The sequence below is a fragment of the Trachurus japonicus genome, chromosome 17, assembly GCF_045865225.1.
Source record: "Trachurus japonicus isolate A0001 chromosome 17, Traja_1.0".
Lineage (NCBI taxonomy): Eukaryota > Metazoa > Chordata > Actinopteri > Carangiformes > Carangidae > Trachurus > Trachurus japonicus.
Window position 1 is genome coordinate 19,869,713 of NC_140923.1, and position 24,429 is coordinate 19,894,141.

Sequence of the window (24,429 nt, forward strand, 5' to 3'; positions counted from 1 at the left end):
GATGTCAGAAGATTCAGACACCAGGCCCTACCACTTCCCAGTTCTGGAGGACCAGGATAGAGCCTCGGGGTGCAGACCGTCCACCTCATGCAGCTCCATGCCAAGGGGGGCCTCAGGGTGCAGCTCCATGGCGCAGCTGCACCGGATGGGCGGCTACAGCCAAGGTGGGCCTGACTTAGGCCTCCCCTCCGAGGGCAGCGACAGCAGCGGTCAGGACCCTCCTGGCTCGCCACGCAACCACCGCAAGAACAGCCGCTCCCGCTTGCTTCCTGAGGAGGATGTGGAGATGAAGAGCAGCGGGTCTAGCGGGAGCGGGACTGAGTCGCACGGCAATGAAAGCCACGGCAACGAGAGTCATGGCAATGAAAGCCACGGCCACGAGTCAACGGGCAGCTCCAATGGGAACAGCAAAGACTCTGCGCTGCTGGAATCTTCTGAAAGCAACAAGAGGTCAGTGGTGTTTGTGGGAATGATGACACCATTAGTAAGCCAGTATGGGTTTTTTTTTTTGCGTTTAGAAGCATAAAGAAAAAACAGAGAGGTTGGAGTAGAGAGATATTCTAGCACCTTTATTGTGCAGGAATCACTCTATTTGGTGATGTTGGGTTAGTGGACAATCTCTGACCTTCTTGGGAGCAAATAAATAAAAAAAATAATAATTTTAGAGGTAAAACTCTCCTTCTGTAAAGAAATCAAACACTCTGATGACAGTCAAGGTGAGGAGTCAGCAGCAGGGGCTACTAAATAATGTCAAGGCGAAAGGTTGTTCTTTAAAACAGGAAAGTTTGACAAAGTTTACGTGGTTGACAGAAAAACAGTTTTGTAAGCTAAGTAGCCTATGTGATCGAACAGCGGCCTGAAAACGAGGTTTGCTGATTCAACTACACAATCATAAGTCACCCATAAGCACACAACCAATATTAAGTGTTTCATGTGCAGGTCTATTATGCAGTGATTGTGATGCCGTGCCAGTGTATTTTTAACGGCAGGCTGGCTGCTACCAGGATGTCGTCAGAAAGAGATAGAGATGAAACAAATGAATCCAGACCAAAGCAGTGAGGAAGATGGCTCACAAAAGAGGGTCATCTGTCTAACCCTTCTTAAGAAGTACTATTGTTTTGTGCCCTTTAAAAGGTAGTCCTGAAGCTGGACCGGTTGTAAACATTGAACTGAGGGCCGATGTTGTTAGTGAGTAAAATTATGCTGGACCTAATTTTACTTCCTTTTGCCCTTGTAATTATTCGTCAAATATTCATAAAGACCCACGTCTGCTAGGCTTTGAAGATGAAAAATCATTGTCTGTTTTGCCTCCCACTACCACAGTTTAGTCATAATGAATCCGGCCATCCGCATTTGATTGGTTTGCGGAGTTGATTCAATGTCTGAGCCAAGGCTTCAGTGTGGACCGTCATGCTCTCGGCCAGGAAGCGCACTCTAGGCATAAGTGAATCCTCTCAGCCGGTTTTCTCCGACCATGAGAGTTTTAACATGTGAATAGAAGTTGATTTGAATAATGGTTTTTAAATTATGCTGCTTTCAATGACACTCTTCCTGCCCGCTGAGCACTTCCTACGGGCGGCATTCAAGTAAACAGACCTGTTGTTCGTCATAACATTTCATTTTGAGACTCTTACAGTACCAGATGAGGATGAGCTGAGCCTGAGCTGGCATTCACTTTTACCGTAATCATTTTCCCTACACCTGAGTTCATAACACTGAATTACTCAAGACACTGAGTGTGTGGTGTTTGAGGAGAGTAAAGTGGCTTTAGTCTGTACCATGTTGTACTGACTTTGATTCAGTATTGATTGATCTTGATATATGTCATTAGATAAATGCTCAGCTGTAGGGCCATTACAGTATCAGATTTTCAACACATGATCATTGAAGCCAAAAGAATTACAATACCGATATCAGATCCATATCTTGAAAACTACACATAAATAGTTGATGACAGTGCTGTCAGTCTAATTTATTTTATGTGTTTCACCATCGTATGGCAGATAAATGAGACTCAGATGAGTGTAGAGAGCTGTAGAGAATCTGTTTATGTACAAAATCAAACAAAAAAAACAATTACACTGATAGTAAAAATAATAGTGAAAAGAAAATCATTCATCTAGAAAGTTAGAGGTGTTGAGGGGCTGAGCTGTAAAACTTATAACTTAGCTGTATAACACTCTGTCAAACACATATTTTACCTCCATAACCTGGAACAATCCTCACCGAGTCTGTTGAAGCTACTTGTTTGAAGAGTTGCCGGTGACAGTAATAATTTTAAAGGAAACAAAGTACAAAGTGGAGTGTAAATCGTGTGTCTGGCATCTGTAGTTGTAACAGCATTCAACTCTATCATGGAAGTAGGAATTGGGTTGATTTACTTGTCTAAAGTATTCGCCAGTTGCCTGGATGTGACTGCAGAGTGACCAAGAATAGCTGTCGACACAGCGCGGTCTGCCGATGAGACGGCCAGAGTGGATCTTGAGCTGTGGAAAAAATGAAAGGACTTTTGTTCCCAGTAGGAAGACTGCATTGATGTCATCCAGGAGGCTGGAGGCTGGAGGCTGGCTTCCCTCCTAATGCCAGATGGGTTGTGTCACGCTCTCCAACTCGTTATTTCCACGGCAACGCTTGTGTTTGTCTCTGTTTATTACTGGGCTGGGCGAGCAGAGTTGCATGCTTTCATGGTCTTTCTCTCTCACTCCCCGCCACACCTCCTTTACGTCATCAGATTTTTTTTAAACATATGAAGCACCTCCCTCTTCCTGCCTGTATCATACATCAGTCTAACACACACCAGCGGAATTCCTCATCTGCTGACAGGATGACTTTATCTGTCATTTTGTTATGTTTTCCCCTTTGTCTCTCACTCCTCCCTCTTCTCAGTTGAACTCCTAACCTTTTGTACTAATTTTTTTATAAACCACTCCCTCAACGGCAAATTCCTTGTCTCTATTTACAGTATCGCTTCTTTTTTTTTAATTTACCATATCTGTCTGATTTTCATTTTTTTCTTTGTCCAATGCCATTTAATGAAAAACACAGTACGATACAAAGAGTTATTCACACATATTCACACTGAGATATTGGCAATTTGTAAGGTTACAGTCAGTCTTCCAAAATAATTAACTAATTTCAGATTATTAAGATGGTATGTGCAGTTTAGGGTTTTCTTTGATGGCCAAAAGCCATAGCATCTGCCATAAACGCCTTTTGTTTTGTGTCAAAGATCCCAGTGCACCCATCTGTTGAGAGAGAGAGAGAGCGAAAGCGAAAGAATATCTTAATGTAGAGTTATTCTTTGCAGTTGAAGCCATAATTGAAAACTGTATCATGTTTTATTAAAAAAAAATGTTTTAATATAATATTATATTTATAATAATATCATATGTACGGTAATTCCTACAGATACAACTAAATTGAGCACAAATATAAAATCCAAATTACTATCATAGGTATTTACCCTCTTTATTTTGACAAATCATTATCACCAAGAGACCTTTATTTCATAGCCAATGTTTTTGACTCGTCAAAGGAAGGAAATCACAGGTGTAACTAATGACATTACTAATGGATCTGTACCATTAAGCGTCCCAGTGAGACGTTCCAGTGAGCGAGCCAGGGAAGTGGCTTACCTTAATGCTCTGTGGTCCTTATTCATGTTGACACTTTCACTTCTCCTGCGATGACTTGTCAAAATATCTACTATACACCTTAAAGGCTATTTTGGACATTACTAAAAACCAACCCTAAGGTTTTCAGACTGGCACATTGAACTAAATTGAATTGATCAGAACTGAACTAAATTCAGTGTAAACTCTAAAACTTTAAAACAGAATCACGACGTCATCAACTCCATGAAGTATGGTGGTGGCACAGTAGCAGCATCACATCAGCATCATATATTTGTGAAGCAGGTGTATGAATGTAGAAAAATACTGAAAAGTGTATAGTAGAACAAAAGCTGCACAGGAATGACCTCAAAAACCAATGCAGAATTTGTTGCAGTACTTGAAAGTCGCAGTCACGGTTATACAGTGTCACGGAGCTGAAGCAGTTCTACATTGACACAGTCTCCCAATAAAAGCCTAAAATTACATTGTGCAGGTAAATCTTATAAACTGATAACTCAGTGTGTTTGGAAAATTAGGTCTCTGGTTTTGCTCATAGTGGCCTTTTGCAGATGTTGTGTCGATACCAAGTCATTTAATCCAGTTATTTATAGGGGTGCGTATCTGAAAGGCGAGTCAGTTTGTCTTGAGAGCTGCTGATTTCAGTGTTTGAGTATACTGATAAGCTTGTAGGCTAATACAGTGGGCCACATACACACCTGAGCCACACTACCGTCTACTGCACTACTCTGAAAAGCAAGTGTAATTTCTCTTTTAAAACAAACAAGAAGAGATTGGCTTCATGTTCACTGTCAGGTGTACAGCAGATGTTACAGGCTCAACAAGTGCACACTATGGGATTTGAGAGGATTTGAGATACTTTGTCTTTTATCTCCCCAAAAAAACAACACCATGCACATTCAGTTTGTATGCATTGTTGTCATTCATTGACTCTTAATTAATTGAAATGGATAAAGTGTGTTTATAGTCATACAAAATGGGAAAACACCTAACTCCAGCTCCTCTTTGCTTTATTCGTATGCATTTGATTCACTGTGTTATTCATGTCTCTTCAGTGTAATGAGATATGCTAACACACACCTGGTGTGGTAATAGGTCAAATGTTCATACAGGCCGGTCAGTGGCGGCTTTCTAATTTAACAAGGCCACTTTGCCCTGATCTTCACCTTGAACAGAGACGCACTCTGCACAAAGCAGAAGCCAAAACAGAAACTCCTCTGCCTCTTTGAGCTCTTCCTCCTGGTAAGACAGTTTCCATGACTCTCACTACAAAGGTGCACACAAGCCAATTGAACACTAATGCAAGCTCAGTCTGCCCAGTCTAAAACCAGCTGTTGCAGGCCTGAGTAGTAATGAATTGACAGAATTAGTTACCTGCTTCTGCTTGGAGAGGCTATTTGTAAAGGTGTTGTCTATTCTTAGCCAGGTAACCAGGTTATTCTTAGCTTGTGTTGTAGCTCAGGTGAATCAGTGTCTTACACAGCTGTTAATAGCCTTTAGTTAAGCTTGTCGGCTAATACACTGGACTACATGCTCACACAGTTTCCTTAAAATTTGGAATATAAGTCACACTGGCTGACTCACTTTTTGAGGGTCTCAAACTGGGAAAACAAGGTATTCTATTGTATTGCTATTTGTTAATAAAAACGTTATAAAAGTTATTCCACTTACTCCACTACTTGCATTTTGAGCGTTATGGTTAACTCCAGCTACCACAGACACATGGTTCTTTTTGGACTAGAAATTTTGAAAATGAATAAATAAATAAAGCAAAAATGGTCCAGGTCACAAAACCAGTGATAAACAATGACGAAGAAGAAATAAAACATCTAACTTATAAATTTAATACCTTCAGGGTTTTTTTTTCTGCTTTCGGCCCTTGTCAACTCGTATATCTTTTCAGAGTTGTACTGCAGAACTGCAATAGTAACATTTTTTTTGTTATAATAGCACTGCTGTTAGAAATAACATGAACAATGTCTCTCCCTGTTTTGTTCATGTTTCCCGAGTGACAGGGAGCCAACATGAACAATCAGGAGACCCTCAAACTGTGGCAGAGCTAAAGGGAGTTCAGCCGTCATTAATTCGATCAATTCCACCCTTTCCCACTGTGACATGACTAAACGTCTCCCCTGAAATATGTCTGTGGAACACCCAACTGGAATTGAGCCATTATTACTGTTATCAGTCGCAGCTGTGTTGTCTCCCAACTTCATGCCAGACACACCAGAGCACTGAGTTTGTACTTTGTACCACTGCAAACTTTTCCACTTAGTTTGCAAAGCATTAGTGTACTTTATTTATTTATTTTAATGTTTATTTAGCAGGGACGATACATACAACATTGTCACAAAGAATGAAAAATGCGATGCATACAAGACGTCTAGCTTCAGCTAATTTGCAGTCTTTGTCCCTGGTCAGCCTTTATGTTTTTTATTGACAGGAAATTGTGTAATGCATCTATCAGATTGAAATTTTGGGGTCTTACAAGTTAAGCTTGCTCCTCTTTTCCCTTTGTGCATTGTATTGTGGGGCAGTTATGTGCTCACCAGCAGACTCAAAGGCTTACCAGGGTTTATTGGGTAAATGCACTTAGTTTTATTTGCACTTCTCTCTGCATAATCAAAGCTTCAAATTTGAATTTGGATTTCTCAATATTGCATGTTATGAAAATGAGGCACAGCTTGAGAAAGCTCTATCAAACTAACCAGTAATTACCCAAAGCCACCTTGCACTGAGCCTCACCTTGGGCAGAGTAAAAACTAAAACTCCACGTGTCCACGGAGGGTGACAGTGACACACAGACTTACTGCCACACAACGAATGGGCCGACTGTGAAGTCCTCTACTGATGCACGGTCAGTCCGTTCAGTCTAAAACCAGCTGTTGCTTGCATTCTTGAGTAGTGAAGGTTATATTGGCCAGAATTAGTTACCTGCTTCTGCTTGGAGAGGCTATTTGTAAAGGTGTTGTCTATTCTTAGCCAGGTAAGCAGGTTATTCTTAGTAAACCTGTGTTGTAGCTCAGGTGAATCATTGGGGCGAAGAGCTGTCGATTTTAGTGTATTAGAGCAGTGTTAAGCTTGTAGGTTAATGCAGCGGATCACACACACACACACACACACACACAAACACATACAGTACACTCACACACAGATGTATGCAGGCCTTCTGCATGGTGAGGAGATGAACTGCAGATATCAGTTTGTTTTCAAAACGATTTGACAGACTTACAGATTCAGTAACACATAAGGAAGATGCATTAGTAGTAAAGTTTGACAGAAGAATATCATATTAACATTTTCTAGCCTTTTCCAGAACAGATAGATGTCAGTCTATCTTAGTAGACTCTGAACTCTTTGAAAACTTTTGTCAAACTTCTCTAGAATTAACGATTCCACTTTCATTTAAAATGTAAATGTTTACTTAGACAGATATATACAGTATATACAGTATTTATTCCAATATCTGTTTAAGTAAACATGTTAAGTTCTCTAGAAAAAAATGGCCCTCAAAAATGTATTCCCTTGAGGAAAAAATTGGAGCAAAAATGTTGGACTTTAACCTTTAACCAAAACTATATGGAATTTATCATTGATCTGTTTGTCAATAATAAAAAACCTACGCAAGCACAGGAAAGATAGGACCTGTCAATAATGATGCCTAGTTGCTATTTTTGAATGTGTACTCAGGGCCATTTTGGAGGACTGAATAAATCATATGTTTTTTTATCCTAGGGTACTGAAGGGTTGGGAGCTCAGGCCCAGACAAAGGGACTGGGACAAATAATAGACATTTGCTGTTCAGTCCACCAAGAGAGCTTCTTTCTTGACCCAAGACTTTCCAGCTGTATCCCTACCCCCTGTTGTATTTAGCTGCCTAATTCTCACTGTAATGATGCTTTCCTGCTATGCACCCTTTGAGCTACGAACGGTACTCGAGGTCCTTAGGGAGGTGAGACTGACCTTGGATTTGGAGTGTTTGGCATTTCTTTTATTGCTTGGCTCCTGCATGTGCACTCTTCTTCCCCCATTCACGTCCACAAAGGCCCAAAGTCAGCTGGTCTTTTTTAGGCTCACCCTAACAACACCTCATATTGTGAAACTGAGAAACTTCTATAAAGAGCCAGAGGGAGATAGGTGTATGAAACATGTGAACTATCGGAAAATTGTGGCGACATTTTGCACTTGCACCCTTTAGTCTGCTATGATTATGTCTTTGTTAAATTTAGTTTAGAACTAGTTGTGTTGTCCCTCCATGTCTGTGTGCCTCCTCAAGGTGATTGAAGTCATTTTCCCAAAATGGTCAATTGCCTTTGTCTCCCCTGCAGCTCAAACTCCCACAGTCCATCTCCTCCGAGCAGCTCCAACGCCTTCAGTCTGCTGAGCTCAGAGCAGGACAATCCCTCAACCAGCGGCTGCAGGTAAGACCAGTGACCGACAAGTGATGCTGCAGTGTAAATCATCAGTTATTTCTGTTGTTTAATCTTCTTTGAGGGGCCGTTTTCCTTGTTGCAATAGTTGACATGGCTCTGTGCACGTGTGTGTCATTTTTACAACTTGCAGTAGTCAAGAGTCTGCCAAAGCCAAGACCCAGAAGGAGGTGATTAAAACCCTGAAAGAGCTGAAGCTTCACCTGCCTGCTGAGAAGAGACACAATAACAAGTCCTCCACATTAAACACCCTCAAGTACGCGCTGCGCTGTGTCAAACAAGTGGAAGGTAAAGTGCTCTCTGTCCTTCTGCTTTGTGTTCAACAGGATAAAACAGTGTTTTTGTTGTCTGTTTAGATAGTTGTGCATGTGGCTAAAGTATCTGTAAAAGTATCTGTGCATTAATGTAGCTGTTTGTTTCACAATAACGTCGCAGCAGCTAATAATGGTGAAGCAAAAACAGAGATCATTTGAGCAGGAGGGAATGTTTCTATAGGCAGTTCTATGGGTAATGGTCCGGAAAAGCATATTTCCACCCTGCCTAAATGTTTATAGATGGAAATGGGCGGAAAGTGGTTCAACAGTACAGTCATCATCAGCAGGGTTGTTAAAGAATATGACGCATTTCACTGTAGCGCCGAGACATTTTTCATCGTTGAAAAATGTCTGTGACTTCAATGTGCGTAACTCATATTTTCTGTTGTCACCCAGAATCCTCATTGTTGTTTTCATGACAGCATCACGTTTCCACATGCCATCTATTGTGTATATGTTTTTATCAGACTGTGACAAACAATTGTATTGTTTTCTGTTTCTGCAGCCAATGAGGAATATTACCAGCTTCTGATGATCAATGACAGTCAACCTTCAGGCCTCAATGTATCTTCTTATACGATTGAGGAAATAGACAGTATCACCTCTGAATACACCCTAAAAAATAATGTGAGTAGTTTCATTATTTTCAAAATAGAACGGATGTTTTATGTTCTCTGTATATTCCTGTAGCTGTATAAACGGAGGAATGCAAATGGCTCTCCTGCTTTTAAACAATTCAGTAATGTGTGGTCAGATTTGTTACATTTATTGTGTTTGTGTATTTAGATGCAAGTTTTCTCATTCATCTCACATTGTGGATTTTGTTTCCTCTGCAGGACATATTTGCGGTAGCAGTGTCTCTCAACACGGGAAGGATTGTATACATCTCTGATCAGGCTGCCTCCATCCTCAACTGCAAAAGAGATGTGTTCAAGAACACCAAGTTTGTGGAGTTCTTGACGCCGCAGGATGTTAGTGTGTTTTACAGCTTCACAACGCCTTACCGCCTGCCCTCCTGGAGCATGTGCACTGGAGCAGGTACAAAAACGACACAGCTCTCGGCAGACACACCATTTAATCATAACTGCACTAATGAGAATAACAAGACAATTCGATTTTATGTTTATGGCACAAAGTCACAAATTAGTCTCTCTCCAAGGACAGCTAGACTCTCAATAGATGCTTTATACAGAGTGGCAGAAATAATAGGCATGACATGGAGAAACAGAATGATAATGTGCAAACAAATGAGGGGAAAGGGAATGTCAGGCAACTTCCAGATGCTGGTAACACTGGTAACAACAGCACCACAAGATCTACAAATAGAGATTAACGTCCTGTAACTTAATTGATGCTGTCTTTACCAAAAAATGCGTCTAGAAGATGAAAGACATGACTGAGATTTGTCGATTGTAACTTAGAAATTTTGTCTGTGAACAAGTCACAAAAGCACAGCCACCTACCAACTAGGTCGGCTCGACCTGACTGGATCTTTAATTCATCTAATCATGTGTTCCCCTTTCAACTAACCTGGAAAAAGTAGACTGAGTGTTGAAATTAGGAACACAACAAGAACATTAGGGCCATAGGTTCAGTAGGTCAACGTTATTGACCTTTTTTTGTTTGTTTCAGAAGCTCAAAGACCTATTTGTATCATCTAGAGTTAAAGTGATAGTGACCAAAATTGACTTGTTTTGAATCTTTAATACACATCGGACCCAGAGCTACACTTTTTCTGTTACGATTATCTATCTATTATTTCTGCAAATAAATGAAGATCTCGACCCAGTGTAAATCCACTGCATATAAGTGCAAAGCTACAACCTTAATGGTGTTTAGTGATTGAATAAATGAAACATCAATCGCCTACCGGAGCTGAAACCCTAAATAGCACTCGGCCAGATCAAGTTGCTTTTGAATTAAAACATTTTTTTTTTCTCCATTTCAGAGTCATCTCCGCCTGACTGCATGCAGGAGAAATCCTTCTTCTGTCGTATCAGGTGAGTGGGTGTTGGTTCAGACGCGGTGTCAGGCCATCTGCTTCCCGTACCTGTTTGTGTTTCATATTCATACTTCGATTCCACTCTAGATGCTTTTCAATTAGACCGTGACATCATAGGCGTGTTTAACTGTAACAGGATGCTTTTTCCAGGCCAATGTCATACATTTAAGCAGACTGACACACACACACACATGTAAAACACACACACACACTCACCCTCTAATATTTGTTTGACCTTCCGTTGACATTGTTATTTTTTCATTACAAACTGTAAATCCTTAGTGATGTTTTTGCACACAGCGTCACATCATCACAAGTTTCCAACCTCATTAGAACAGAAATCTAAGAAGTGCACATCAACAATTTACACAGTGACAAATGGAAATGTAACTACATAGCGCCCCCATGTGTTCATAATGTTGAATTCCTTTATTGATAAACCTTTATTGAGAGTATTTGTGATTACTTGTATATAAACAGCCACCCTGTTTATTTGCTCGGTTTAGTTTAACTTTTCCATTTAATTTTCAGTGGGGGCAAGGAGTGTGAGGGCAACCTGCAGTACTATCCGTTTCGCATGACACCCTATCTGATGAAGGTGCAGGACACCGAACATGCTGAGGACCAGTTCTGCTGCCTCCTCCTGGCTGAGAGGGTTCACTCTGGTTACGATGGTAAGATCCACAAGTTATCAGACACAAATCTTTGACCGGTTTTAGAGTAAATACAATTTAATAACACAATTTTTTTCTTATCCTTATAGCACCAAGAATTCCAACAGACAAGCGCGTCTTCACCACCACACACACTCCAAGTTGTGTGTTCCAGGATGTGGATGAGAGGTAAGCAAAAACAACTCTTGAGTATTTGCAGAGCTCACTGGGCTACGTAAGTAACGTTCAGTTTGTACTAACTGAGATTGTGTTTTGTTTGTATCAGGGCGGTTCCTTTGCTCGGGTACCTCCCACAGGACCTGATTGGCACACCAGTCCTCCTCCACCTGCATCCAAACGACCGACCAATCATGCTGGCCATTCACAGAAAGAGTGAGTTCACAAATTAAAAAAGAAAGATAAAGAAAGTATTTCCTGTGTCTCCACAGGAAATTTGTCCTCACAGAGTTATAACCATGGCTTTTTTTTTCTTGGCTGTGTCTCCAGTCCTTCAATTTGCAGGGCAACCATTTGACCACTCATCCATTCGGTTCTGTGCACGAAACGGAGAATACATCATCCTAGACACCAGCTGGTCCAGTTTTGTCAATCCCTGGAGCCGCAAAGTTTCATTTGTCATTGGAAGACACAAAGTCCGAATGTGAGCACCAGCCTTGTGACACATCCTGAAGAAGCAAACATGTTTTTAAAGCTGTTTAATGGAGCTTCTTCAACTGATGTTTGTTGTTGTCTAACAGGGGCCCAGTGAATGAGGATGTTTTCGTGGCTCCAGTGTCCCCTGTCAGCGAAGTGAAGACCATAGACTCTGACATCCAAGAGATTACTGAGCAGATCCACCGCCTCCTACTGCAGGTGAGGGACGATAAGAAATCATATCATATGAAATAAGAGAAAATTCAAGGATAATCTTGGGTTATTTTGGTATTTTTACTGTACATTCTCTCTGCCTTTAAACTTAATTTCTCATGCTTTGTTTTAATCTCCATCTTCCCTCTCTTTATCTTTTTTCAGCCTGTTCATAACAGCGGATCCAGTGGCTATGGTAGCTTGAACAGCAATGATCACCTTCTAGCGATTTCCTCCTCTAATGAGAGCCTGAACAAGAGCAAGACGCTACGGGAAGAGCAAGAGGAGGAAGTGAGCAGCAAAGCCAGACCTGTGAGTAACCCCAAATACTGTGTGTTTATGCAACACTATTATGACATTACAATATTATGAATGGCCTGTCTGACTCACTCACAACAATTCAGCATATTTGAAATGTGAAATGATGGAGTAGAGCTTCTTTAACAGAAGTTATACTGACTGTCTTCTGTCCCTGTCTCAGCGAACTTTTCAGGAAATCTTTAAGGGCATTCACCTTCAGAAGAGCCAGGAGCAGCAGACAACCAGACAGGAGCACAGGAAAAACAGCGGCAGTAAGTCCAGCTGATCCAACCCATAGAGAGAGAGACAAAGACAAAATCTTAATATTTACTCCACAAGTGACTGTGTCCTGCACTTGTCCCCTAACTCCTGCCCTCTCTCCAGCAGAATCTGCACAGAAGAGCCCAGCAGTGGTGCGGCCCAAAGACTCAGCCGCCTCGCTCAACTTGAGAGAGACGGGGTCGACCGCGGAGGAGGGTAGGACGTCTTTTCAGGAGGAGCTGGGCTTGAATGATCAGGCCGTCTGCTCCTACCAGCAGATCAGCTGTTTGGACAGTGTCATCAGGTACAAAAAGCTGACATGAGTTCGAGGAATGGTAGCCAAGATCCGTGCATATCCAGACTTGTACAATTGGTACAGTTAATGCAAGCCTTACAGACAAAACTAAGGGGTTCATCAAATCTCCCACAGGAAGTAAATGACTCATTATGATCCTCTTCCAGTCAGTTTTCATCAAAATATTTATTACATTGGTTCAGTCAAACGTAATTTGCTTTCTGTCAGAGATTCATAAGAAGTATTTTCTGTGTTTTGCACAGTGGACATATCATGTTTTCAATTTTCAACCTTAACTGAAAACTTTACCTCAAAATGCTTTACCAGTTGTTATACCCCCTCCCGAGCAAAAGCTGAATGTCTTCAAATCTGTCTCAACCATTCATTTAGACATACAATTTCTTGGTCAAAGGTCAAGGCCGTGCTGGCCTCATAAAATGTCTTTGGCCATGACTCATGAATTATAACACAAGTTATATCTCATTGGGTGAAATGATGAAGTATGAAGTAATAACATTTTATATCCAAATGGTCAAAGGTCAACTTCACTGTGACATCATAATGTTAGCAAGTCACGTTATTAATTAACACTGTAGAGATAGTGAACATATTTCTTAGTTGATTAGTGATCTAGTTGTAATAATAGATGGTAAAAATGCAGAAACTCATACTGTTGTGATTTCTGTAGGTACTTGGAGAGCTGTAATATTCCCATCACAATGAAGAGGAAGTGTCACTCTTCCTCTAACACCACGTCCTCGAACTCGGACGAGGACAAACAAAGAGGCTCCAGCAACATGCAGGTGTCTGAAGGTATGTGTCCCCGCTTTACTCCATTCCTTGAAAGGATACCAGACAGTTATTGTCACCTCATCATACACAGCTACAGCCTTCTAAGGCTTTCACAGTCTGCCCTTTAAACTACTCTCTCAGACTCTCCAATGCCAGCACCTTGTCAGTATATCTTGTTCTCTGTTCTCTTTGGCAGAACCAGCCTTGTTGAAGGATCAGTCTGCTCTCTCCGCTTTGGACAATCAAGACAAAAAGTCCAGTGACGCAGCCACAGCGGTAGTGGGCACTTCGCTGCCCCTACCTGTGCCTAACAAACCAGAAAGTGTGGTGTCCATAACCAGCCAGTGTAGCTACAGTAGCACCATAGTGCATGTTGGGGACAAGAAACCTCAACCAGAGTCAGGTACAGTGCCGTGAAAAAGTATTTACCTCCAACCTGATGTCTTCTATTGTTGCATATTTATCATACTGAGGTGTTAAATCCAAGACAAAGTTAACACACTGGCAAGCTTACGACTTTATTTACCCGTGGTTTCATCCATTTGAAAGGTTACTGGTCGCATTTAATAAGTTTGATATTGCTTCAAAGAGGTAAAGTCCACACACACAGTGGTGAATCTTCAAGCATCTACTGTTTGTTTTAGGTTTTTATTTTAAATCCTTTTGTCTAATGTTAAACTGTGTTGATCTGAAACTACTCAGTATGACAAATATTCACTGATAGAAGAAAACAGGGAAGGGGCAAATGGTTTTTCACAGCACTGTAAATGCAACTTTACGTCTGTAGTCTTATGTGTACACGCTTTCTCTGTGTCTTTGCGTGCGTGTGTGTGTGTACCTTTGTGTGTGTTTCCACTTTATCAGGGGTTGCAGGGCAAGCTATTTCTCAAAAAACAAAAAAGTGAACTCTCACCATGTAAAATTTTCTAGATCGGATCAGTGCATATTCATGATTATAGAATCCCGTCCAAAGTAATAACTATAGCGGCGATAAGACTAATTTTTTTTTTCAGCACACCACTGGTGGCTCCCCACTGGTGATGATTTAGTGTTACCTTTGTGTCACTGTTAACATGCAGTGAATAAACTGATCATGTTGTGCTGTATGAATCATGAAGAAATGACACAACCAATAATAATCCAAGACTCCAGATCGCGCCTTATCACAGTAGTACTCAGAGTACCCACTGGAATAAGATCCTAGTGTAATACTCACTATATCCAGTGAGTGAGCCAGACTTGTTCACTGACATCAAGTCTAACAACCTCATGAAGGCGCGAACATGTGCTCGAGACAAACAGATATTTATATAACGCCCCTTTTCCCTGGTCAAAACAGCTGCTAAGACTCGCTGTCATCAGGCTGTCGTTGGCAATGGAAAGGGCTATCATCCACCCAGGTCACATGACTCCGTAGACATGGGTGTTTATCTGCTCTGGCTCCGATCAACATTGATGGAAAGGCAACTTAAGTGAATGATACTGGTGCCGCTTCACTTTAATCACTGTACAGTTGGTTCACAGTTTTGTCATTTGACCAGTGGCCTCTGATCTTGAAAGTGGTTCTCACTTGTGTGACTTTTAAAATGTTTCTTCCATTTTTATTGTTAATGCTTTTTTTTCAGTGGTTTCCATTATATGTTCAAACGCAGGCCACTGCAATGACTGGCCAATCTTGCTTCTGTCATTTTCACTGTAAATGTAGTGTTGTGTAAAAGCTCCACCTTTCATTGTTTTACGGCGTGTTAAAGTTGTTCTCACCCCCTGTCATCCAAGCAGAGATCATAGAGGATGTACCTGGAACAGGGGAAACAGTAGAGTCGAGCCAGAACACTGTTGGGGTTCCTCCTTGTGCGGTTTCACCTCCCATCCAGGAGAGGGAATCCTACAAGAGGCTGGGCTTGACCAAGCAGGTTTTGGCAGCTCACACGCAGAAGGAGGAGCAGGCCTTTCTGTACCGCTTCAAAGAGCGCCGTGGACTCAAAGCAAACTGCTCTCAGTACCTGGAACGGCAGAGGGAACAGATCGCCAGCGATGGTGCCCTTGAACACCACACCAGCAAATCATATGAGAGGGATAATTCCAGTTTATTACAACTTATGGGCATCACTTCAATCTGCAAGCATGAAAACATAACTCCCCAGATTGTTTAATTTGAAAGACTAGAGCACCAAAGGCATAAAAAGATTTTATGCAAAAATGCATTTTTGTGTAGTAGAACAGTGTTGACATCACTTTAGAAGATCTAGTGTTTCCTGCCTTGTCAGACTTGAAGCAAAGTTGCTGTGGTGTCACAAAAGACTTTGAGTTATCAAAACTTTTAGAAATGAATGCCAATACTTGCCAAATGCCAAAGTTTTGATAAATTGGGATTCTCCTCATACTCTCTGATTGTCAATTTATATTTGCTTCTTACTGATAAACGTGACATTCACAAATAACAAAGCAAAATTTGTTTCAACCCTTTAGCTACGCCTGCTGCTCGATCCTTAAAGCAGGGTGGACCAGGTGCAGAGCCCACCACGCGGCGAGGCACGCGGAATAAGAAAACCAAGTCGAAGCGAGCGAAGCAGGTCGAGTCCTCGGACAGCACGTCGTCTCACCACAGACGACGGCATCTGCGGCCTCCTCGTCTAAACCACGGCCTTAACCCGACCTCTTGGTCTCTGTCCGACGCCTCGCAGTCCGCCTTCCCCATGGCCTACCCCGCCGTGATGCCGGGCTACCCCCTCCAGGTTTACCCCGGAGCCACTTCCATAGCTGCCCGCACAGACGCCACACTGACCGGCTTTGGGGACAATCAGGGTGTCCAAGCCCCTCCCTGCCCCCCAACCATCCATCCCGCTCAGTTCTCCGCCCCCATGGTCACCCCAGTCGTGGCTCTGGTCCTGCCCAACTACATGTACTCTCCAATGGCCGCCGCGCCTCCGCCGCCACAGCCGGTGTACCACGCAGAGACCGGAGCCTTCCCCGCCCAAACGCAGCCCTTCGCTCAGGCAGCCTTTCCGGGCCAGGTCGCCTTCGCAGCTCAACCGTCCTTCGCTGTCCAGAACCAGTTCAACTCCCAGAACTCCTTCGCTCCTCAAGCAGGGTACCTGACCAACCCGTCGTACTGCTTCCCTCCACCCTCGGAAACCCCGAAGGCTCCTTGGGAGGGCCAGTCGCGCTCCTCCACGCCACAGTCTGGAGGAGGCGGAGGAGGCCCGGCTTCCCCGCCTTTGTTCCAGTCCCGCTGCAGCTCGCCCCTCAACCTGCTGGAGCTGGAGCTGTCTGTGGACCGGCAGGACAGCGCACTGCTGCCCTCCGGTGGACAAGGGACGAACCCAGCTGAGAGGGAGAAAGGAGCCGGCGGCGCTCAGACCAAGGAGAGAGAGCTGAAGCAGGTAAACCAGGAAGTAGAGCTGTGTTTATTAGCTGTCCACTGTCTCTTTCCTCTTTTTCTCCTCAAGTCTGATATTCTTCACGCTTACCATCTAAAATAGGACAAACTGTCAATGCCTGGCTGAACTTCATCATTGTGGGTTGTTAAGACTCTGATAGGTAGACCCCTGCCACCCCCATGAGACATGAGACACTCAATCATATGTCTCTGAGCATTGGGGGGGATTTAATGCGATTCCTCCGCAGTATTAAAGTGCAGTTTGTTGCTGTTGTATTGCTATACCATGTGTAGAGTCAAGTCAGTCTAGACTCCTCCGATGAAATGTGGCCCAGGGTGTTAACACATGATGTTATTATCCCTTACACCCTTCAGCCGTCTCTCAGTCTCCTTGGTCCACCTGGACCCTTGTATTGCGAGGGCACGTCCTGTGTCTGTGAGCGTTTGTCTTGGGATAAAGTGTGCTCTAGGCTGAGGGCTTACAGCAAAGAGGTAGGCAACTCATCAGAAAACCTCCACACTTCTCCAACTCCATTCCTCCCTGATTCCATATGTCAGTTATCTCTGTAACAGTTTCTCCTTTTTCCTTTTCGTGACTTATGATTTACATTGATAGCCTGCACTTGTCTATCCAGTAAATCATATTGCACAGGGAGGCATTGATTTTTAGAGCATGGGACTGAGAAACTTTAAAAAGACACAACATAAAATGAAAAACAAGTGATGTATTGAATGGCTTAAAGAATGTTAAACAAAACCCATATGATAGTTCATAGTTGTACTGTACTGTATGCATGCTTGTATGCACACATACAGAACATCCTCTTTTTGATTTTGCATGTTTGGCCTCCACGGTTTGAACCATACCAATAACATTGGCAGTGGAAGCCTATTTTAGCTTCAGCGGGGTTGTTTGCTTTGTATTGTATTGTGTTGCACTGAGATGTGATCAGGAGCGGACCAAGTAAGTTGTTTGCCACCATCTTCTGCTTCTTATTAATGCAATTAATCATTTCCTGAACTCCCACCTGTAATGTATATGTTCCTACTTGTAAACGTAATGTTTTTTTTTTGTTTTTTTTAAGTATATTTTTGGCTTTTTGCCTTTATTGGATAGCACAGTGAGATAGACAGGAAAGGGGGAGGCAGAGAGAGGGGGAATGACATGCAGGAAAGGTCTGCCCGACGCGGGATACGAACCGAGGACGTCTGCGTTGAGGACTGTAGCCTCTACATGGGGCGGCCGCCTTAACCACTGCGCCACGCACCGCCCCTGTAAATGTAATGTTTTGTCCTCCTTTTACATCGGCTAGCGAAACATCAGGATCACTGTCACGTCCTCACTAAGCTCAACCTTAATGGTGTTGTGTAGCAGGTGCTTGATGATATTGACACTTTTTTTTTTTTAAGTATATTTTTTGGCTTTTTCGCCTTTATTTGATACCACAGTGAGATAGACAGGAAAGGGGGAGGCAGAGAGAGGGGGAACGACATGCAGGAAAGGTCTGCCCGACACGGGACTTGAACGGGGGACGCCTGCGTTGAGGACTGTAGCCTCTACATGGGGCGGCCGCTTTAACCACTGCGCCACGCACCGCCCCAATGATGATAGTGACACTTTTCCACGCTCTCCAGAGATAATGTTCACGTCCGGTAGTCTTAAAATATGGACTCCAGATGCAGAACAACTAATGCTACTGCACCCGCCTGTGTTATGAAGATGCACCAGATGAAGTGTGTCGGCCGGGTCCGTGAAGTCAAGCTCCTCTTTAATGGCGCCACACTGTTGTTTTTATTTTCTCAGGCAAGCTCGCACGGCGACAGCAACAACAGTGATGCCAACACTTTATCCAGCGACATGTTGGACATCATTCTCCACGAGGACTCCTGCTCAGGCACGGGCTCGGCCACGTCGGGCTCCATGGGCTCAGGGTCCAATGGCTGTGGAACTTCAGCCAGCGGGACGTCCAACAGCGGGACGTCCAACAGCAGGACGTCTAAGAGCAGGACATCAGCCAGTGGCACGTCAGCTAGTGGGACCTCCGGCAGTGGAACAGGTCTGAACTTAACTCATAACATCTTCTGGATAGGGTGAGATGAGGTCAACCTTAAGTTAGCACGCATGATAAATGCGATACATTTCATATTCAGGTTTACTAATGTGCAGCAGCCCATTGTTATAGTGGTGTACTATTCACTTTTTTTTATTGATCTAGCTATTAATATCACAATGCTAACTGATGGAAGTACAGCAATGCATTGAGAAATTTACCACACCCACAGACACTATATTTACAGATTAGACACATAAGCAGTGGCGCAGTGTGGCAAAGAGTTCAGGAAAAATGTGTTTTTTTTTGGTCATTTTCAAAGATTTGGTCAAATTTGTAAAACTCTGCTGCTCTGGTGTTTTCAGGAAGCAACAACAGTAGTAATTACTTTGGCAGCGTGGACTCGTCTCAGAACAGCCAGAAGGTCAAAGGTCACTCGAGCAGCAGCGAGGGAAGACCCATGGACGTGGACCAGAGCGACCACCTCATCAAGTATGTACCGCAGGACCCGCTGTGGCTGCTCACGGCTGACACAGATGACAAGGTCATGATGACCTATCAGCTGCCCTCGCGGCGAGTCGGAGGACAGGGGGCATAGCGTTAGAGGAGTAGGGTAGTGGCCCTGTAGACACTGGTGTTTAAGAGCTTATCTGTCCTCTGTTCACTGTGAGAGGGGAAGGGTAGGCACGTATCCAGGCCAACAGTCCAGAAATACACCAGTTAATTCTTTATAGACTCTAGAGGAAGTGCGTGTGGTCTAGAGGCAGTAAGCAAATGTCGTGGTGTTGAGTCGTAACTTGCTGGAGGACAATGAAAATGTTTTTAAGAAACATTGGATTGGACAGTGTTTCTTGATTTTCAAAAATCCACACATAGATAAACAACTGAAAGCTCCAGCTAACTAACACACAGAGAAGAGGTCAGATTATAAATCCAGCTATCATCAGTAACATCTTTAATTTATTTATTTTAATTTTGACGGTTGATTTTTCTAAGATTAAAAAGCATAGACAACCCTATTCAGTAAAATGTGATACTATTGTTAAGGATAAGTGAAACACCATCTGATTCCTTGTTTGAGGACGTTTCAGGAGTTTCATGTTTGAAGGAAATGAAAATGGAAGGAAAAAAAATGAAAATGAAAGCGCAACTGGCCAAACATGCCCAATTTGGTTTTGAAACCTGCGAATGGGAACAATAAACTGCAGGTGTTAGACACCCACAGCATCTCATAAATAACTCAACGATTTTTATGGGCAGCTGAATGCATGTTTTTCTGACTCAGGGCTCCAAACTGCCCCTAAATTTTGAGACAGTGCAAGTAAATTTTTCTTCTACGTTGCAACCAGTAAAATTTGCGGGTTTTTTTAATACACTGGTGAAATGTGGAAGAGGCCTGTCAAAGAATCTGGAATCTGTCATTACAGGTGTCAGGCCAATGTGTGTGAGGATTATGAATGAAAAGGAAATGTGAGTATTTGCTTTGCAAGTAGAGATAACAATGTGCGTCCCAAAATGTTTTGCTTGCGCTAATTAAAATTTTAAATTAGGGGCCACTGTGCTCCTATTAGAAAATGTTAGTCTGGAGCCCTGTCTTTCAGTCTACGTCCTGAAATAGGAACAAGACTCAGTGAGTGTGTCTGTGATTGTAGTGACAGTTTTATTCCACTAGATGGCACACTTATTTTAACAAAGAGTCAGTAAATGGATTCTGAATGAGAGGGTTACTAGCAGAGTGTGATTGTGAGAAAGGGCGGGGAGAAAGAGCTCAAGACAGTCCACCTCACCAGAGCTGATGTCCCAGTGTCTAAGAGTTTATCATACCAGCCACCCATTTGCAAAGCCAACCTTTAATAACAGCTTTGTCCGATACGATTGTTGGGTGTTGTATTGAACGTGGCTGGTTGTGCATTTGCTTGTTCCTGCAGTGACATCCAGAGAGTGCTCAGAGAGGACAGAGAGAAGCTGAGGCTGCTGCAGAAGAGCCAGCCACACTTTTCAGAAGAGCAAAAGAAGGAGCTGATCGAGGTCCACCCCTGGATCAAGAGGGGAGGTCTACCCAAAGCCATAGACGTCAAGGTAGAACCAGGATATTTATTTCAGTTCAGTTGATAAAATGGTACCACAGTACTCACTATTGAGCATTAGTTAAGCATTAAATACTGAATTCATCATTTGTAGCACATGAATACTCATTTGAATGTAGTCTATAAACATGGTTAAAAATGTTTTACTCATTGATAAGCACTAAATTTATTTATGAACTACATACTAATGAGTATTCATGCGTTATAAATGAAGAATTCAGTATTTATTAATGCTTAAAGCAGAAGTAAGCGATCCGGTCGTTTTGGCTAATGCTGCGTTTCAGGCAGGCTTTTGAAAACCGTAAGTTACAGCTTCAAGTCACAACTTACGACTTTGTAGCGTTCCAGGCAACCCACTCGTGTTTTTCCGACCTGTTTTACCGGTGAAAGTCACTATAACGGCCACTCGTAACTTCCGACCCGTGAACTCGTACCAGATTGAACTGGTACGACTTCACAGGTCGGAAAAACACGAGTTACGGGCTGCCTTGAACGCACCATAACAGTCCTCGTCCCTACGTCACCGCTTCACGCGCATCCTTTGGCTGCACACACAGCCCTTCATGCCGTTCTCTCTCCTCATTGGATAAAAATTGTAGGATACGAGAATTGTTTTCTCCTCGGCTCAGAGCAGAGCAGAGTGACTGAGAGACCCGTGTTTCAGACCAAACACTCTATGTAAGTGATTGCTGTCGGAAGATATAACTATTTAAGACTTATATTAACACAAAAATATCGCTTACTTCTGCTTTAACTAATGCTTAATAGTGTGTACTTATTATAAAGTGTTACCGATAAAATGAGAAGACGTCTTTCTGCAGCTCCTCACCTTCTCACAAAAGCCTCATTTAAAGCTGTCTGTGTTTTCCAGGCGTGCTCCTGCTGTGACAGCTCCTCAGCAGCAGCAACAGAGGATCAGACAGACCTGGACGTCAGCGGCACAGAGACGGGGGAGGTCATCTACCAGCGGAGGCCCAGAGAGGAGCCTTCAAACGCCACCGCCGCCGCCGTCGTCGTCATGTCTTGCCACAGCCCTTCTCCCGGCTCCAGCACTCGGACACAACCAGCCAGACAATAAACTGTTTCAGATTGTCACATTGACTTTCATTACCCATGAGCCTCTTGCTGTGCAGGACTGTGAAGAGACACTTTTGAAGAGAAGAGGGCCCTTTGCTCTTTCTTCATTCTTCATCACTGTTTCTGTCTTGCTGTTTTATGAGTTGTACCTGTTGAGACAGCAGGGAAGAAGTGGCTCATACAATCAGGACCTGTGTAGAATGTGAATATATGTCAAATTAAATTATATTTTATTTTATTTTAATGCACTTATAAGCTGCACCAGGCTGGATTTTATGGTGCTTGGAGGGTTTGTTGAGCTTCACAACTGGGTATATTCTTTCATTTGTTCCCCCCGTAGCATTTATTTATGTGTAGCACTTGAGCAAAGAGTTTTTTTTTAATGCACTGATCAGGACGTGCTGAGCTGAATAAGGGAAATTCAATATGTCTTTTTACAGCACACAGCAGCGTTGAGGTCAAAGAAGCACCAAGCAACCGGCGGCTGCTTCGTTCAGACAGCAGGATGTGTGCTCAGCGGTGAACCAACTGCTCTGTTGATGTTTGATTTCAATATTTTGTGACGTCATTTCCTTTGTTTCAACAACACTGTCCTTAGTCAGGATGTGGTGACAACAGGTGAAGTGCATCAGGTTAGTTAACGTCATGCATGACCACCAGGCACCAGATGAACGCACAAGTGCACTTTGTGGGCAGGACTGGAAGGAGAGGAAAGATGAATGAGAGTCAGTGTTCGAAGCTTTTCACCTCCTCCATTCATGCCAAGGGCGTGAGACCATTACTCCTACACCAACTCGAGCAAAACTATCAAATTCAAAGAGCGTGAGAGAAGTCTGCTCGGTCAAATCTATTATCAGCATATACTTCTAGTCTATCATATTTGTGACGTTACTGATCCGCAGTCTCGAATGATGGAGGTGGTGAAAATGCTCGAGACGGGTAAAAACACTGAGGAAACGACAATCAAGTGCAGCACATAATATAAGCTCCATGCATTCACCAGCCTATCATGTTACATTATATCAACAGTACTGAACATTAAATGACAAAAACATTTAACATTTAAACCCCCACCCTCTCTCTCTCTCTCTCTGATATTTGGAGCAGCCTGTGATGCAGCTTTAAGTTTTCACTCTTTCGTGCATCGTTTCTTGAATGCGTTTCTCTAATACTAGATGTGGCATCAGTGTCTGTATCAGCTGTGAAGCACTGACTTACTTTGCTGATGCCTCATGTAAAGGAGCAGCTGATTCTAATGCATTTCAGTGCTTGTGTGAATGTCTCTAACGATCTTTGACTGTGAGCATATGTATTTTTTTTTTTACATTACACTGTTTCTGTATAAAAAGATGAGAAGTTTCTAAGTTATTACAGAAATCCAGCTTAAAAAGCAAGTAGGACCAAGATTATTATTTACTGTAAACATGTTTTTTAAAAATGTGAGTCAACATTAGGAGGGTTGCCACCAAGGACTGGAAAATATCAGCACTTTATGCTGTTTTGACTATGAAATGGATAAAATATGGATGTTTTCCCTAGTTTGTAAGTGTGCCACATGACACTTGGACTTGTCTGATGTTGCCCCCTGTAAATATGGAGAAGAGCATCCTGTGGAGGCGACTGGAGCTCATTACCGTTCAGAACAAACGAGTGGTGGCTTCACAAGTCCGAGTTTAGGGTTATATTGCACGGGTATAAAGCAGCTCAGACAGATGCCAGGGAGCTTCTCTTTCACTTTGAAGCTCATGCTGCTCCATTTGAGAGGAAACTGCTCTTACTCAGCGGCTTGACTATTACTTTTGTCATTTGTCTTTCTGTTATTTGAACAGACAACGACAAGAATGAACCTTTTTTATTTTATTCAGATTTTATTTTTTTGTTTCCATTTGTCTTATTTCCCCCCTGTCTATTTTTAATGGAGATTTTTCTGTTTGTTAAATTTTTTCAAAATAAAATATATTACATAATTTACAGCGAAGTGGTTGTGAAGTGTTTGTCCGACAGGTCGGTGCTTGTTTGCACAGCCACAGGTCGAACTGGACCAATAACTAGTGATGTGAGATCACTACAGTTTCAGGCCGATCACCTGTTAACGAGGATAAAATACTTAATAAACTATTACCTGAACGCAGCAGATCGATGTGCTGAAGAGACATGAACTGGAAAATGTAAGTAGTCTACTCTTCATATTGCTCTGGTTTAATCTAACAAATAGTGCCTCTAGAGGACTGTAAGAATAACAGCAACTGTATTGCGTTTTAATGAATATAGGTGTAGTATTAAAATGGA

At 42.7% G+C, this 24,429-nt stretch overlaps 1 protein-coding gene across 7 annotated transcripts; it reads left to right on the forward strand.

The window, feature by feature from the left end:
- On the forward strand, positions 1 to 24,113 carry per2 (period circadian clock 2). Of its 7 annotated transcripts, none has more exons than XM_085805089.1 (23): positions 1 to 450; positions 7,961 to 8,053; positions 8,196 to 8,350; positions 8,882 to 9,003; positions 9,213 to 9,414; positions 10,325 to 10,376; positions 10,910 to 11,052; positions 11,142 to 11,220; positions 11,318 to 11,424; positions 11,539 to 11,692; positions 11,790 to 11,904; positions 12,064 to 12,210; positions 12,380 to 12,470; positions 12,583 to 12,763; positions 13,443 to 13,567; positions 13,743 to 13,949; positions 15,326 to 15,583; positions 16,016 to 16,929; positions 17,301 to 17,417; positions 18,730 to 18,982; positions 19,342 to 19,549; positions 20,905 to 21,055; positions 21,935 to 24,113. In XM_085805089.1, exons 1-23 carry the CDS (start codon positions 2 to 4, stop codon positions 22,139 to 22,141), a joined length of 4,530 nt encoding a protein of 1,509 aa, XP_085661215.1. In that variant the 5' UTR covers position 1; the 3' UTR covers positions 22,142 to 24,113. The 7 variants fall into 7 exon arrangements, with proteins under 7 accessions (XP_085661215.1, XP_085661216.1, XP_085661218.1 ...); XM_085805090.1 differs by having other exon boundaries at positions 12,586 to 12,763; XM_085805092.1 differs by having other exon boundaries at positions 12,586 to 12,763; positions 19,342 to 19,468.
- Positions 24,114 to 24,429: the final 316 nt, after the last annotated feature.